General features: G+C 40.3%; 1 protein-coding gene across 2 annotated transcripts in view; it reads right to left on the bottom strand.

Annotated features, from left to right (window-relative positions):
* PRDM5 (PR/SET domain 5) overlaps window positions 1–17,128 on the bottom strand; it is a 153,556-nt gene that overhangs the window by 37,861 nt on the left and 98,567 nt on the right. For both annotated transcript variants that reach the window (XM_084787308.1, XM_084787309.1), the window contains exons 10-12: window positions 14,555–14,648; window positions 12,472–12,632; window positions 9,928–10,021 (exon numbers count right to left, since the gene is read on the bottom strand). In XM_084787308.1, coding sequence (XP_084643434.1) covers window positions 9,928–10,021; window positions 12,472–12,632; window positions 14,555–14,648 — 349 coding nt within the window. The remainder of the gene's footprint in view (window positions 1–9,927; window positions 10,022–12,471; window positions 12,633–14,554; window positions 14,649–17,128) is intronic.

Here is a 17,128-nt window from a genome sequence, read left to right on the forward strand (position 1 = left end):
GTTAGGGAAAGTTCTGGGTGAAAATACTGCTGGGATGGTTCCACATCGGTGAGTATGGAACTTGTATGCTACATCACAGCTCTACAAGAAGATTACATTCGTCTCTCACAAGTGTCAATGTATGACATCATTTTACTTTTGAAGACTAAAGAAATGATAATGGTTATAAAACATACAATGAATCTTTTTTAATGAGTGTTAAAGCTTATACATAGACACATACATGTATGCGTGCATATATATATATTAGAAGCACTGGCCAATCACTCTTTCAACTCTGCCACTTAATCCATTAGATTTAGGGAATATCTAATAAATTAGAAACACAGAGCTGAGAGACGAAATGCTACACTGACAAGTGGGAGCTGCCAGAGTTCATTCTTGACCCTTTCTTGTGAACTGAAAAACGTTTTTATCCTTCAGCCAAAGGAACCAAGAATCCCCACTGACCTTGCTGAGCCGCAGCCTGTTAATCTTAGAATGCCCCCAGTAATCAAATCTGCTAGAATGCTGGATCTCACAAGTCAAAGGGTACGTGTGAAGGAAAGACAGTGAAGTCCTGTGACGTTTACTCCTTGGACGCTTACAAAGACACTGTACTAAAGTGAGCAGTGACATACTAAAGTCAACTAAGACCTTCAGCACTTTTTCTTAAAATTATTTATTTATTTTTTATTTCATGTGCACTGGTGTTTTGCCTGCATATGTGTCTGTGTGAGGGTGTGAGCTACCATGTGGGTACTGGAAATTGAACCCAGGCCCTCTGAAAGAGCAACCAGTGCTTTTAACCACTGAACCATCTCTCCAGCCCCTAAGAATCTGTGCCACATGAATCAAGTCCAATAGATCTTTGTCAAAAGAGAAACAAAACAAAAACTCTCTGCGCTTTCTTCCTTAAAAGTTGTGTTCTGTTTTAAAGAATCTTCTGGACGCTGAATCCTTCTGTTATAGAAGCAAGTAGGATTCATTCTAACACAGGGAGAAAAAGATCCCTGTACTCACTACCTTTCCACTCAGAAGTAGTAATGGTAAAGAGGTGAAACAAACCATCAAAGTCACCGCCTTACAAAAACCAACAGCAACATTAAAAGGAGGTAGGAAATGGAAGACAAAAAAGAAGAGAAGGAGGAAAAGAGTTTAGAGTAAGGTTAATTATTAGGTAGGAAGGAGACATAACTATGTCCTTACAGTGCTTTGGGTCAAGCATCAATGTAAATGACCCCACCACTGTGATTGGCCTAATAATAAAATAAAAAAAAAAAAGCAGGATGCCTTAATGCAGTCCTGGTGTGAGTGCTGCAGAAGTCCGGGATGGCTTCACAGCAGCAGAGAGCTGCACAGTGAGCAGCAATGTTTGATATGTTCTGACCTGTCAAAGTTCCACACTGTTACAGTGAGGGGCAATGAAGGGGAAAGCAGTGTCCCTAGTTACTGATTTCATTTTATTCCTAGAAATCAGCTATTGGTGGGGGGATCCTTAGTCTTTTCACCTGGTACTTTTCCATTTTGAAAACTTTCAACCAGTTTTCTTTAAAATGGTATTTATGAGTGCTACCTTGGTGGTTGAGTGGGTTAAGCAGTTAAACCTCAGGTGCCCGTCGCACACAGAGGACCTTTTACAGATAGTACCAGTAGGAAGAATCAGAAGCTTTTAAATACTAAGAAACTGAGAAGTCATTTTTCCTATAAATCTGGATAAGCTATAAAACCTCCCAGAACCATGAAGCACAGTACAGAAACTGCAGAAAAACAATATGGGGAATTGTTCTTGAAGGATAATTCTAAAGAGCAGCAAGAAAACATTAAAGGCATCACATTTTCAGCCTCACTATATGCCTTGAAATGAAAGGACTTGGCTGTACTTCAGTGGTGATATATACACTTACAACACATGTGAAACTCTCGTACAACCATAATCTCCCAAAATCAAACATGATGCCGGCATCTTCCATGAAACACCGGAAGGTAGTGATGCTACCTAATGATGTAAAAGTAGACAAAGCTCTGGGACAGTCTTGATCAAACACTGGCCTAAGATACTGCTAGTTTTCAGGATCCCAGAATGAAGAAAGAAAGAAAATGTCACTGTTTTTCTTTCCTTGGATGAGGGGATGAAACAGGAGCCATGCCCATGCCTTTATAGCTCTTGCTAAACATTCTCTGGCTTGTTCAATTCATTTGTTTTGATCTAAACTCCTCTCCAAGCTGACTGATTCAAGCTGGCGTCATCTCTTGGCTTCTGACTGAATTTCTCTGCCTGGTCTCAAACTAATTCTAGCAGTATGTTTTAATTTTCTAATCTTTTTTCATTGTCTGGCTTGTTCTGTCTTCACCTGTGTCTAGTTTGTTCTCTCTGCAATCTATCTCTGTAAAGTCAGCCCCACAATCAACTCTCTGCAAACAAACAAACAAACAACAACAAAACCCTCTCCCCCCACCCCCTTGCCCTGCACTGCTCTTAAGTAGGCTGTCTTTTCTTTTCTCTTCTTGTGAAAATTAGGCATATACTATCTCTGACTCATTCTGGCAAATCTTTCTCTGGTTTGTCACTTTTTCTGCCCCTTGGCAGGGAGACTATGGGGGCACACAGAGGAAGGGGAAGCAGGCTATCCAGATGAGACACAGTAGATTGTGGTCAGATTGTGGCGGAGGAGCGCCCCCTGTCCCCATATCAGTGGTCTAGGGGAGGGGAGTAGGGCAGAAGAGGGAGGGTGGGTACAGGAAGATATAAGCAAGGGGATAACAATCAGGATGTAATAAGAATAAATTATAAGAAAGACAGATAAAGAAAGAAAGAAAGAAAGAAAGAAAGAAAGAAAGAAAGAAAGAAATCACCTTCAAACACGGCTGCTTCCTTCTATGAACTAACTTTACCTCATTGTTTAGGATTAAATGTGTGTCCAAAGGACACATCAGTGTTCCAGGCAGATCATACTGTAATCCAGGGCGTGTCTGTATTCCAGCCTGATCACATAGACCTAGAAAGCCTTTGGATGAGATCCTTTGCCAGAGCAGCCATGATGATGGATTAAAACTCCTCTACAGCGCACACCTGTGGTGGTGCATACCTGTAACCCCAAACTCGGGGAGGCAAAGGTATCTCTGTGAGTTCGAAGCTAGCTTGGTCTACAAAGCAAGTTCAGGACAGCCATGGATACATAGAGAAATGCTGTCTTGAAAAAACAAAACAAATTCCTCTACAGAAGATGGAGGGAGGGATGATGAAAGTGCACCTTACATGAATGCTGGAATATTGCAGATTGTTCATCTAGTTGAGTCTCTGTAAATACTACTAACTTACTTGGTGGCAATTCATAACACTATATTACAAACAAATGCCCCTGCATTACTCCCCTGTATCTCTTCTTATAGCCTATGTCACATCTTAACTTAATAAATGCTATTATGTGGACTTTAAAAATCATGGTCTTGGGGTTGGAAAGATGTCTCAGTGGTTAAGAGGACTTATTATACAATTAGGAGAAGTTGAGTTCACTTCCCAGCAGCTGAATCCTGAGCAGACATCTCATGACTCCTGGAACTCCAGCTCTGAGGATTCTGAAACCCTCTGACCTCTGTGAATGCCAGACCTGTATTCTTACCCTCCCATGTGCATACATTCCAATACAAACACACACAAACACACACACACACACATGCACACACACATATATGTCTTTAACAATTATAGTCTTTAATTTTTTAAAATAAATATAGATAAAAACACTATTAATGAAGGGCGGTGGCTTTTCAAAAAATATAATTTGAATTTTTAAAAGTTTTACTAGTTCGTTGCAATTACACATAACAAAACTATTGTAAATTGTAAAGTGGAATAGTAATCAGTAATGTATTCAGTTATAGTCTATATAAAAATAATATATATAGTATTATATAATTTGAGTAATAAAATTCCAATTTAGGACATGAAAAAATGTAAAAATGAAGTCAATCTCTGACTGGGCCCACATCAATAAAGAATTACTTAGAAAAACAAGGTTGAATAAATCCTTCTCAGTGGATGAGGTCATTTACTGCCTTTGAAGATGTGAAAGACAAGTTTAAGTTTCAGGTGCTTCTAATTTGTTCATTACTGTCTTCCATATCAGTTTTAATTATATATAGCTACTGGGTTTTTTAAAAAGTATAATGTTTGAATAACCATTTTAAACAGAATTTATCAAGAACGAGAGGAAAACAATGGCTGAAGCAAATAAAATCCAACTATAACAGAACACTCCTTTAATTCTAAGCTGATTACAGGTATTTATAAAAAATAAAATAAAAGCCTTCCTAAGACACTGATTTATTACCACATTCAAATAAGAGTGTGCACACAAGCAGAATGTCCAACACAGATGCTATCTATTAACACAGAGAATTAACTCTAGGCACGTAATTAACCCCCTGGCCCAAAGCTTTAAAAGAACCAAAAGAAACTCCTACAAGCTCTTTTATAATTTATGAACTAGTGGAATTTATGTCACAGTCTGTGGGTTCCCTTGCTGAATGAGCCTCAGCTTTCACTGACCCTGAGAAGCTATAAACCCACTGGAAAACGTGCTCTGCCATTCCAGCTGGCCTGCAGAATGCCATCTCCGTGGTCCCCTCATCGGATACTGCATGTTAAGTTACAGAGCTGCCTGCCAAGCCCAAACCTAAATGTTCACCTTCCCTAACAGTGTGTCCCCTCAGTCACTCCAGGCCAGCACCTATGTGACAGCAAACCCCAGCTGTAGCCTGTGCAGTGTCATCTATACATTCACTGACGGTGTATGGCTAGATAAACAAGTTAGGAAGGGAGGGGCCAAGAAGTGTACCCTTAAGTAAGCCTGACCTCCTGTGACTAAACACCTGCAGAAACACAACACAAAGCACCTCCTCATCACACTGCTCCGTCACGTTACCCTACACAGCAACCTTCACATGCATCCACAGCTGTTCTCTAAAAATCCACACGGCTGGATTATTGTCCAGTTTTTCCATGCAGATACATAGCTAGAGGGACAGCAGTTTGTCAAAGAGCACACAGACAAGCAATAAAGTTCAATCTGACGTCCCTGACCTGACTCGATGACTCATACTCTGGGTATACGGCAGATATTGAATAATACTACATTAGAAATGATTTTGAGGTGGGAAAGGATTTTCCTACATGGGGTTGTTTGGCCACAGGTGACAGACTGCAGACCTGCACCTTTCCAGTCAAGACTACTATTCTCAAGCAATGGATATGCTAAGAAGAAAATATCAGTGAATAGCACGTATGCTAAGTTCAAGCACAACAGTAAAAGTGGAGTGCAGGCCAAGGAATAAGAAATAAAAAGGCCAGCATGTTGACATATTACAAACAGCTACAGTCTTTGTTTACTTCTTAGATAACAACGGGAACCTGTAACACTACAAAGCACTGCCCTGTGCTGGGCCCTCCCTCCAGCGGAGCCTGCTGGCAGTTGAAACACTTCCCTTTTGAAACCTGTAAAAGCAGGTGTTAGCTGAGTAGCATTCCATAGTGTAAATGTACCACAGTTTCTTTATCCATTCTTCTACTGAGGGACACTTAGGCTGTTTCCAGGTTCTGGCTATTAGGAATAAGGCTGCTATGAATATGGTTGAGCAAATGTTCTTGTTGTGTGCTGGAGCATCTTCTGAGTATATTCCAAGGAGTGGAATAGCTGGGTCTTGTGGAAGCCCTATAAGAAGGTACGGGCATAATAACAGGCAGGTATAGAAAGAACAATACAGTCTTTTAATGAGACCATTGGGAAGTGTTTCTTCTTCAAGCATGTCTGTGGTGTAAGGAAGGGTCCTCAAATGTAAATACGTAAGTGTATTTAAACATTTACATAAATGTAAATAAACATATCAAAATAAAAAAAAAGCAGATGTTAGGACATGTCTACATGTTAGGGTTGTAACCACCAAAGTATAAGGGTGAATGACTTTAAAGATAAATACAATAACTTTAAAGGTATATATAATGTTTAATAGAAAGAACAAATCCCAAATTTTCAGAAACAAAACAGAACAAAAAACAAAGTTTCATCATTTTGTACCCGGGTTCCATAGAACGGTGGCAATGGGAACGTGGAGAAGACAGAGGAGAAAGATCACAATGGAAGAAAAGAGCTGATTGGTCAGCTAAGGTAGAAATACTAAATGAATGATTCTATTGAACCTAACGGTTGAGTATCATCGGTTTTTTTTTTTTTTTTTTTTTTTTGTCTTTTGAGACAGGGTTTCTCTGTGTAGCCTTGGCTGTCCTAGACTCGCTTTGTAGACCAGGCTGGCCTCGAACTCACAGCTATCCGCCTGCCTCTGCCTCCCGAGTGCTGGGATTAAAGGCGTGCGCCACCACGCCCGGCATGAGTATCATCGTTTTAATGTGGGAGTTGGGTGGGACGCTCTGGCAATGCATGTGGCACTGGTCTCAGAAAGCCCCTGGGTAGGGAACTTGAAAGCCGAGCTTGCAGCTTTTGTCATGGAGCATTTTTCTTATATAAAGCAAAGGGACTGATGACAAAGAGTGGGTATTAAAAACAGCTTTTTGGAGGACACTTCTTTAGTGTTTGAGTAAAGAATGGAGGTAGGAATGGCAATGTAGTCAGTGTGGCAGTTTCTCTTACACAATATCAGGAGAGAAACAGAAAAGCAAAGGGTACCTGTGAGTGGGCAAGCGGAAGAACTCAGCAATATGGCATTAACAAATGTGGAGACGTGCGGGACTCACAAAGACGCTTCCTGAAGGACCGACCAACGTATCCTGTTACAGAACCCTTCATGGGTGAAAAGTTCATCCCAAACACAGCACAGACTGATGGATTTTTATTTTTTTATTTTTATTTATTTTTATTTTTTATTTTTTGACTGATGGATTTTTAAAGTGATAGAACTGGAAAAGGTCAGAGATAATTTTAGGTTGCACATGATAGCAATCCTTTGCTAAAAGTCTGCTTCTTGATTTTTAGTCCAGTAGCAAAAAATACCTCAAATTATTTTATTAAGACTATTAAAACACTCTGTAGGATTGCTGCACATTCTGCAACTCCGACTACATTATGACAGGATGAATGAAGAAACAGATATGAAAATCTAGCTGTCTCTGCAGAAACCAGACAGTCAAGTTGAACAATGTCTTCATTCCCACTAATAGCTTGTGACTGGGAAACACAGTTATTTTCTATAAAAACATTTTAACCTGGAATGGACTTCCTATGTCATTTTCACCAAAATAAATATTTTTACATTTTCCAGCAAGATACCTTGCTTAAATTGTAAATGTGGACAACAGCTGTGGAGAGAAACAAGTGCTCCCTAGGGCCCTCCACAACTGTCAAGCATGAGCTGTTGAGGCAGCAGTGTGTGCACTGCTCAGCCAAGCACCATGCCTATGGAACTGTGTCGGTGCTCACTGTGACCAGTCACCATCTCACTTGGGAGTTTTTCACTGACCATCCAATAAACAGCATGGAATTCTTTTCAGCTGGCACCCTAGAGGGCAGCCAGAAATTGCAAAATAGCATTAAAAAGAGGTGAATGAAATCATATGATGTCACAGAGGAAAATGAAAATAAAGACAGAGAAAAATAATTTAGCAAATCCTCCAACAGTAGGAGCTCTGCTGCTCTTCTGACAGAGCACAGAGTACCCAGAAAGCCATGTCCACAGTGGGCCTAGCATTTGCTCTTGGGAGTAAGTGAATGCTCAGCTTTTGAGGATGAGATAAAATCCAGCTTATTCATCACACATGGAAAAGAAACCCATGTCAGGACTGCTGCAGCCAACCAGCCACCAGGAGACATCCTCAGCCACTCTGCAGGGGGCTATCCTTGAACAGACCTGTCATTCAAATGCCACAAAAGAGGGGTGGGGGGTGAACTCTGAAAGGAGTCTAAGTTTAAACAGAAAAATATGGTGATAAAAATATGCTTGCACAAACAAGAAGTTACACACTTGTTTGTGCACACACACACACACACACACACACACACACACACACACACACACTCACTGTACTCCTTTTCCTTCCCCTGGATGTGCATAAAAACCTGTCTATTACATAAATATATACACGAGCTCACCAAGGCTCAGTTTGGCCCAGAGTCAGATATATGGTAAACTATATCCAATGCAAAATGATTAGAATTTTAAAATATTCTTTATATTACACATATTACATATATGCCTAATATGAAGTATTTTTAGACAACAGGACAAACATGACATATTTGATACTTTACCACATACAATTCTTGAATTTCATAGAGATAATACTTAAAACCTTCAGAGCAATGTATAATGTGTGTAATTTATACTTCCCTAGTGTTTGTTCTTCCTGCAAGCAAAGTCAGATGAAAGCACACAAAGTTCACAAGGATGGAGTCATTAGGAATATTCAACTTCTGTTTGATTGGGTCTAGCTGTTCTGTGCTGGAATCTATGGTTTAATGTTTTCTGACCTCTCAAAGTCTCATGAGCCCAAGCTTGACTCAGTCATACAAGTATGCCATAGAGGTTATTCAGTAGATTACTCTGACATGCAGACAAAACTCACTTACTCTATAAGTCTCCTGCTTTCCTTCCACCTACAAATAGCACAGAGATACATCTGTGCAGACGTGCAAACTATAATAACTTTCTCAGTGTAGCAAAGCAATGTCTACTAAGTACGCCTGGCACAGAGAAGACAGCTATTTTCACTGCTGCCATTACCAGACCCAACTCCACATGGCTGCAGTTACACAGTAGGGAGAGATGGCCAAGGACATCTGTGCTACCCAACTAGAGGGCTGTTCCCTGGTCATCATGGCTTGCTGTCAGAGGGCAGTCAGCACGGCGCAGGCAGCTGCAAGCACTGTGCAGTGTGGCACCGCTCCCCCAATGGCTTTTTTCCTTTGGCTTCTCTCCTCTTTTGGCCACATTCTATTTCTCTGACCTCCTGTTCATTATCCTAAAAGCCTTGTTCTCTCTAGATAACTTCTCAGACAAACTCTATAATGTACTGGGCATCCACAGTGCTTGGTTTGTTGCCGGTTTACATATTTATATGAGTGATTATCCTAAGATCCTAAAATGAAGCCATCTCTTTTAGCATTGTCCACAAAGTTTTCAAACTATGCTCTAATACATGTTTGCTCCATGCATCCCTAACGTCTCAGTGTTGTCCATTCTTTGGTCTACTGAACCTAGTAAGTCTTCCTCCACAAAACAGTTTCTCCTCTAGTCACTGTGCTGCATGTGGGAAATGAGATTTTCTTTAAGTCACACATGGCTTTGAGCAGAAAGCTTCACCTACAAAATTCAATTAAATGCATCCTGCTTAGTGGGAAGATAACTCACGCAAGTGGAAAATCATTTAGGAAGCAGAAAGAGTGTAAAACTCACTTTGTCTTCCCAACAGATAAAACGAAGTCAAGTTTCTTTCGAGAGTATTTAGATATTCCCCATTGTCCAGTGGCCACCTTCTCTTTCACTGGAGAAATTGCAGAGGCAAAGTAATAGAGAGTCTGGGAGCCTTAAAACTCAACAGATATCACAGCATCCTCATTCCACACTGACTCAAACTACAGAATGTGAGCAGAAAGACAGGCATTTTTTATATTAAAAAAGGCGACCTTGGTGTAAGCTACAGGATGGATGAAGAGAAGGCCTCTGTCTCCTATAGAAAGTAGGAGCTGTCACTCCTTACTCTGTCCAACAGAACCATGTGTAGCACCCTTACATTTCACCTCAAACCTAAAAAGTATTTACATTTGAGTATTTTGTTCAATTTTGGAGAAAATTCAACTACTGAAATGCTTTTCAAGTAAAGAACCAGCTTTGATGATCCCCTACGAAGGCTAACTAGGATTGGGGACTCATTGGACAGTAGTGCTCTCTGTCCTAACTCTGACTTCCAGTATTTCAGCCCCAGGTCACTCTCCATACCTGTGTGGCTCCGGATGTGAACTCTCAGGGTCCCACTGCTGGCGAATTTCTGGCCACAATATGGGCAGACTTTCTCCTTTTCTCCTGTGTGTGTCTAAATGGGAATAAAAATGGCTGATGATAAATACAAAGACTTTGGTAAAGATGATTAAGTACCTCTGACAATAATAAATCTGTATTTTCCAGGATTATGTTTCATTAAAATGATTTAATGTCACAATGAGACTTTAAACAATTTATCATGGATAATCCCATGGGTTCAAAGATCCCTTAGAAGCATGCATTAGTGTTAATTTGAAAATAATTCTGCAGTTTACTGCTTAAGCCTTTATGGAGCCCTTGTCTAACTAAACGTGATTAAGTTATATAAAACCAGTGAGTGGAGCAAAACCACACAATCAAAATGGGGCCAGAGTTGCCCGTGACTGTTGCCAAGAGACATTTCCTTTGAATCATTTTCCAAATTCTTTGTACATATTTCACTCCGAAGGGCAGAATTAATCTCAAGAAAGTCATCTGTTACCTATGCTATGCTTTTCTGGACAGGTTTTACTACAAAACAGAAAGCATATGCATCTAGCTTGACCGTGCAAACCAGCAGGTGTTAACTGAGCAGTCAATTGGAAAGAGACTTTCTACCCTCCACATACTTATTATGTAGGCACAAAACAATTGTACCTGCAAAGGAGATAGAACACTAGCAAAACACAGTTTAAAGAAGCCAGTGAGTAGGGCTGGGAATACAACCCAGTGCTAGGATGCTTGCCTACCATGCAGGCGGCTCTGAGTTCAATCCCCACCAAATATATAAACAAACTAATGAAAATTACAAAACAAGACTGCTGACAGCTGACAGGAAGGAGGGATAGGCCTCAGAGACTCAACAGGAGACTAATTTTTTCCACCGCCATTAAAAAAAAAAACAAACCATCATTCCAGTGAGTGAGGAGTCAGAGAAATCTGTGAAGCAACTGGGGTTTTTCAAAGAGAGAGAAAAGCTGGGGGCTGCTGACTGTTGCAGAGATCAGAAACTGTTGCAGTTTCTTCAGGTATCTGTCTGTTTGGGTTTTTTTAAATATTGCTTTGAGACTATGTTCCAGAAGTAGCCTGAAATTTAGTAAAAGCAAGGAGTGTCAGATAATAGTTGACTATGGCCATACAGCTAGTTGTTTTAAGAGTTGTCTAGGAACTCAGTTAATTTTGCAGAAGAAGGGGAGGGAAGATTGTAGGATCTAGAAGAGCCAAGGAAACCACAAGAAAACCCACAGAATAAACAAACTTGAACTCAGTGGTTCACAGAGACTGAACCAACAATCAGGGAGCCTGAATGGTCTGACCCAGGCTCTCTGCATATGTTATATTGTGTAACTTGGTGTCATTGAGGGACCTCTAAGAGAACAAACAGGGCTGTTTCTGACACTTTTGCCTGCTTTGGGGACCCCTGTCCTCCTCTTAGGCTGCCTAATGCAGCCTTAATATGAGGGGAGGTGCCTAGTCATATTGCAACTTAATATGCCATTTTGGTTGCTATCTCTGGGAGGCCTGCCCTTTCCTGAAGGGAAACTAAGGAGGAGTGGATGAGGGAGGAAGAGGTGGAGGGAGGGGAAGGACTGGGAGGAGAGGAAGGAGAGAAAACTGCGATTTGGATGTGATATATGAGAGAATAAATTAATAATAAGAAGTCACCTAGGGGGTTAGTGATAAAGATCTCAATGGATGTGTGTAATGGCATTTCCAGACTATCTGTTCACGGAGCCTTTGGCACAATCCAGGGATTAATTCAAGTCTAATGGCTTTAGTAGTAGTGGGGAAAGGTAGGCTCTGTGTGCTTGGGAACATCTTCTGCCCTGGCTCTTCCTGTATTTTCCTGTACTGTTTCCTCTCTACAGTGTTTTATCTCCCACTTGCTCTCACCAACAACCTTGGAATCTTTAACTGCCTGTCATAAAATAGTTTTATTATTTTAAGTATATTCAAAATGCACTTATTATAAGGGTGTATACTTCTTTATGAAATACAAAAGTAAATCCTCAATTTGCTTGATCTACTGATCTATTACCATAATACAAAAAAGACAATCTCAAAATCACAAATGAAACCATTTCATGTGAACTACATTAGTATTTGTCAAAGCCCAGTTCTACAGCAGGGAATGCCCTGTGCCCTGGACTTCCTGTAAACACTTGAATTCTATAAAAGCGACCTGCCTGAGGAGCTATTCATATTTTCACAAGAAAACATCTGTATTAAGTGAAAATGGTCGAAAGTCAATGGAGTCACTATTTTCCAAGCCTACCTATCAGTAAAGCTAAGTGTTACACAAAATACACATATAACTTCGAGGTTTCATCTCATGGGAAAAATGTCTATTCTGAAAGACAAAGAAAACAGGTATTTTGGGGGGGATAGTTAGTATAATCATATATTTGTCATTGTCAGCAAGCATGTCATAAGTTAATATAAAACTGTGACATAACAGTCAGTATATATGCCCATAATCCATACCCTTACAGTGCAGTCTGCCTGGATGAAGCCCCCACTTGCCTTCTTGTGACTCCTGAGCACAGAAGGGGTAACGAAGGCCTTATTGCACAGCTCACATCGGTACTTCTTGTGTCTTTCGTGGACCACCTGCACATGAACATTTAACGTGTCCTTCCTTTTAAATGTGGCGTCACAATGATGACACTTGAATGTCCTCTCACCTTAAAATACAAGTCAACAGTCAAGCCACACGCACAGGATTTCAAATTTAATATAAACGTATATTTTAAAAATTATTAAAAAAAAGAAACAAATAAAATAAAACAACAACCAAGAACTGGAAAAAAATCAGAATTTCCTAATACTGATGTGTTACTTCTGTTAGATGCTCTGTCTAATTTCATCAGAACTTTCCAACACTAACACTTACAAGCTAGCCAGAGACCTGCCTTTTGATTTTCAGTGTAATTTCTAAAATAAGCAGATGGATTGTTGGCAGGTTAGCCCACAGGAAAGATGTGTGTGAAACAAGATCTAGTACTTTGTTCTCTGTGCTTTAGTCAGTCTGGTTTTCCTACCTTTAACTCGCTGTGTTCACTGTGAATCTGCACTTTACATGATGACTTCGCCCCTAAATTCTGGAGGTTGACTCTTCTGGCCTGATGCCACCACTGTAGCTTCAGAGAACCTCTTCTAATGTAGCTCATCACCATTATTTTTTTGTTTATGTGTTTTAAGACAGGGTTTTCTGTGTAGCCTTGGTTGTCCTGGAATTTGTAGACCAGGCTGGCTATGAACTCACGGCCATCTGCCTGCCTCTGTCTCCTGAGTTTTAGCCACAGAGCACACAGCACAGCCTCACAAGCCACTTCCTCTAAAGCAAAGCTGCTGAGAACCATAAAGGTAACATTGGAATTATCAGGTTATTGATGTTACAAATCTCTTGCTGTTGTGTGAAATAGAATTACAAAGCCAAATTCAGCCACATACGTCTGAACAGGATGAATGAAGTTCGCTTGTAGAAATGCCTATTCGAAATTCATCCCTCTCTAAAGTTATCTGATATAATAATTCCTGTGGTGGGGCAAAAAATTTCATTCTTTAAGAGGTTGTTCTTTATGGAAGGGGAAAGCTAGGCTGAGTGCCCTCCAGAGCTGCACAATAACAGACCTGGACCTGAAACACAGCCCATCTTTCTCCACATGAAGCAGCTTCCTTCCTCATGATCATCACCAACATGTACAAAACCTCAAGATTTCTATTATTTTTCATATTAGGCACTTAGCATGAGCAGAGACTGTTACCATTCTGTACAACCAACTGCCACATACTAGCATCTGGTATTTAATATTTAAGTAGCAGTAAGGGCTTTACATGTATAATTTTCTTAAAAGATATGTGTCTATTTAGAACATAATTTTAAAAATACCTCCACAAATATGCACATAATCAGAAATTTTACATGAAATAGGATAGGTGCCTGCCTATCAGACACCTGGATGCAATGGCTAGGATCCACTACTTGAAAGGCTGTACTCTGGATAGACTCCATACTCTTTATTTTTTCTTTGAAACAGTGTTGAGTTGGATGTGCACTGTGGCCCACTCCAACTTGAAGCCTGTGAGCTAATAAAATCCTGACCTGTGAGATAGCTCTCTGCTTTACAGAGATAGACATGTTCCCCTAATCATCATAGTTAAAAGGAAACGAAAGTCTATGCTTCAAAGCAAGGTTCAAAGTACGCTGAACGTAGGGCATCTTTTTATGTACAAATTATAAATACTGGGAAGAGAAGGTGTAAAGTATCTAATAAAATGATTAGTGGTACTGCAGGGAAATAAGGTAATCTGTCTCCTTTATGTTTTAATATTTTTCTTTCCTGAGACAGTGTTTCTCTGTGTAGCCTTGGCTGTCCTGGACTCACTTTGTAGACCAGGCTGGCCTCGAACTCAGTGATCCACCTTCCTCTGCCTCCCAAGTGCTGGGATTAAAGGCGTGCAGCACCATGCCCAGCTCTCCTTTATGTTTTAAAGAGATTATCTGACAATTCACCATGCATTTCTTGCATGTCTATTCTGGAACAGCCTAAGAACACAGTGGAAGTCACTCTGTCTGTCCTCAGCAGCCTGGACTGTGACTTACTGTTGTGGATTAACAGGTGCCTTTGCAGAGAAAAAGGCGTGCGGAACACGGCTTTACATTCATCACATTGGAACGGCCTCTCCTCGGAGTGGGTCTGCGGGAGGAAGACACCGAGTCAGGCAAAGGAGACTGAGCTCCTCCTCGTTATGGAAAGCAGAAGGCACGGGGTTTCTTCTCATAACTCTCTGGCTACTGAGGAAAGTCATACCCACATGCATTCACAAGGCTAACATGGCGAAGGAAACAGTTTAAAGGGACATGTTCTCCACTTTTGCCCTAACGTCACTGAGGCCTCAAGGCTGCTTGTGTTTAAATTACAACAGAGCATGGACTCATGGTTAACCTAAGGTAGCATTCTCAAAATACCTGATTTGTATCAAATGTCCTGCTAAATACAGGGACTGAGGAATTCCAAGAGCCAGGTTCCTGATTAAAATGCTATTGCCATCCCTCACAATAAATACATCTTTTGAATTGGGAAAAAAAAAATGCTACTGCCACCACTTGAAGAAAAAAAACTGAAGACTTGCCAGAGACGTGGATGTTGTTAAGGTCTGTGGGACGTGACAAACACACATTGAAATGGTCACAAAGAAGTTGAAGCCAATTTGGCAAAAACAGTGAATAAACTTTTATTTTCCACTGTGGATGGCCAGGTTGGATTATATTTCATGTGTATGTGTGTTCTGCCTGTGTGTGTACGACCTGTGCACCCTGGTCCCTGCAGAGAACAGAATAGAGCATCAGATCTGCTGGAAGTGGAGTTGCAGATGGTTATGAAGGAACCACCATGTGGGTGCTGGGCATGGAAACTAGGTCTTCCCTGTAGGAACAGCAGGTTTTCTTAACTGCTGAGCCTTCTCTCCAGCCCCAGATGAAAAAATTTAACAAGGCTCACAGTTTCAAAACGCTCAAAACTCAAACAATATTCTTCCATTACAACAAAATAAGCTATAGATCCAATGGATTTTTATCGCATTAGTACTAAACTGCAGGGGGGGGGGCAGTGGAGGAAGTTACTTTATTCACATCATGTTGACATAGGATTTCACAATCTGACGGGCATTTCAATATTGAAGGCGACAGAGTGTCACAGAGAACTGTGCTGTGACACAAGCATTATCATGACTCCGTTGTTGAAAACATGAAGTGGGGAGGAAACAAATACTCAAAGCCAGGATAAATTTAAGATGTTTAAATATATTATTTGGCCACAGAAATCCTAGAAGAAAATAAAACAGAGTCGGAGAACATTTCTTCTATTATATAACATCAACTGACATCATGAACACGGCATTCCAAACTGAATGGCAGACGCATGAAATGTTGAAATTGAAGGAGGTGTTTTCTACTCCTAGTTTTATTTTTTCCAATTATTTTTAATTAATGTACCATCACACCTTATATTAGCAAAGCTAAGCTGTTATTTTATGTCAAAATATTTTCTTTCAGAAAAACTTTCAGAATTTCAAAACTATTTCAGAACCAAAGGGTTCTCACACAACTAAAGCTGGGCCCATTACTCCCTACAGTAGGGGAGAAGCTACATGGATTTAGGATTTATTTATCCACGTCCTATTTTTCCGGGGCAGTCTTGCTATGCAAGTCAGGCTGGCCTTGAGCTATCAACCCTCAGCCTCTGTTTCAGAAAAGCTGAAATTGCAGATACACACCACCACATCTGGATCCACCTATTTTTTAAGTGAAGAATAATGCCTTAAATATCATAAAGAAAATGTGAGTGATTTTAAAATAATATTTGAGTGGGAAATGTTTTATAAGTATAATGGGAAACTAGATATTTAGATTTAAAAATAAATTTAAAATGGCAAAGGAGATGTTTTTCAATCACAAAATAAAATATTTGTGACATCAAGTAACAGCTTAACATTGCTAATATAATTTTAGTGGCACATTAATATGAAAAAAAGGAAAACCCTTAAATAAAAACTGGTAGAAGACACCTCCTATTTCATTTGGTAGGGTGTTTTGTATCAGGTCGATAGTGTACATTTTGCTTTTATGGGTCCATCCTATTTCTGCTTATGAGGATGCAGGGAGAACAAAAGCCACAGAAGGTGCTGCATCACAGGGCTGTTATCCTGCGTATGTGATAAACACACACACTGCATCAGGAAGTGACATGTGCTCTAGAGGAAAATGAAGAGGAGCGTAAGTCGTGCTCCAAAGGTTGGAAATATGTGGTCAAGAGAAGTCTAGCTAAGATGACATCTGAGAGAAGCCTTGCGCTCTGAGGGACCAAAGGATGGATACCTTGGTGACAAACACACTGGCCAGGGGAAAAGGCCAGATTGTTTTACTTTTCCTAAGGATATATAAATAAATGTTGATTCTCCCCCAGATGGAGAGTTATAACAGAACAAGGAGAGGTTTTAATCCAGGCGCTGCTTGGTGACTTAGTGAGATTATTGGGTTGCTTGCAGAAGTACAGGCAACTCAGACATACATCATCCAAAATCCTCTGGGTGACGTGGAGATGTTACACCAACTACAGGTCCTACCTAGTAAGCTGTTTGTCTTTCCCTCTTCAGTGACTGGAATTTCAGGGCGTGT

The sequence above is a fragment of the Acomys minous genome (genome assembly GCF_964271855.1).
Source record: "Acomys minous genome assembly, chromosome: 6".
In the NCBI taxonomy this organism is placed as follows: Eukaryota; Metazoa; Chordata; class Mammalia; order Rodentia; family Muridae; genus Acomys; species Acomys minous.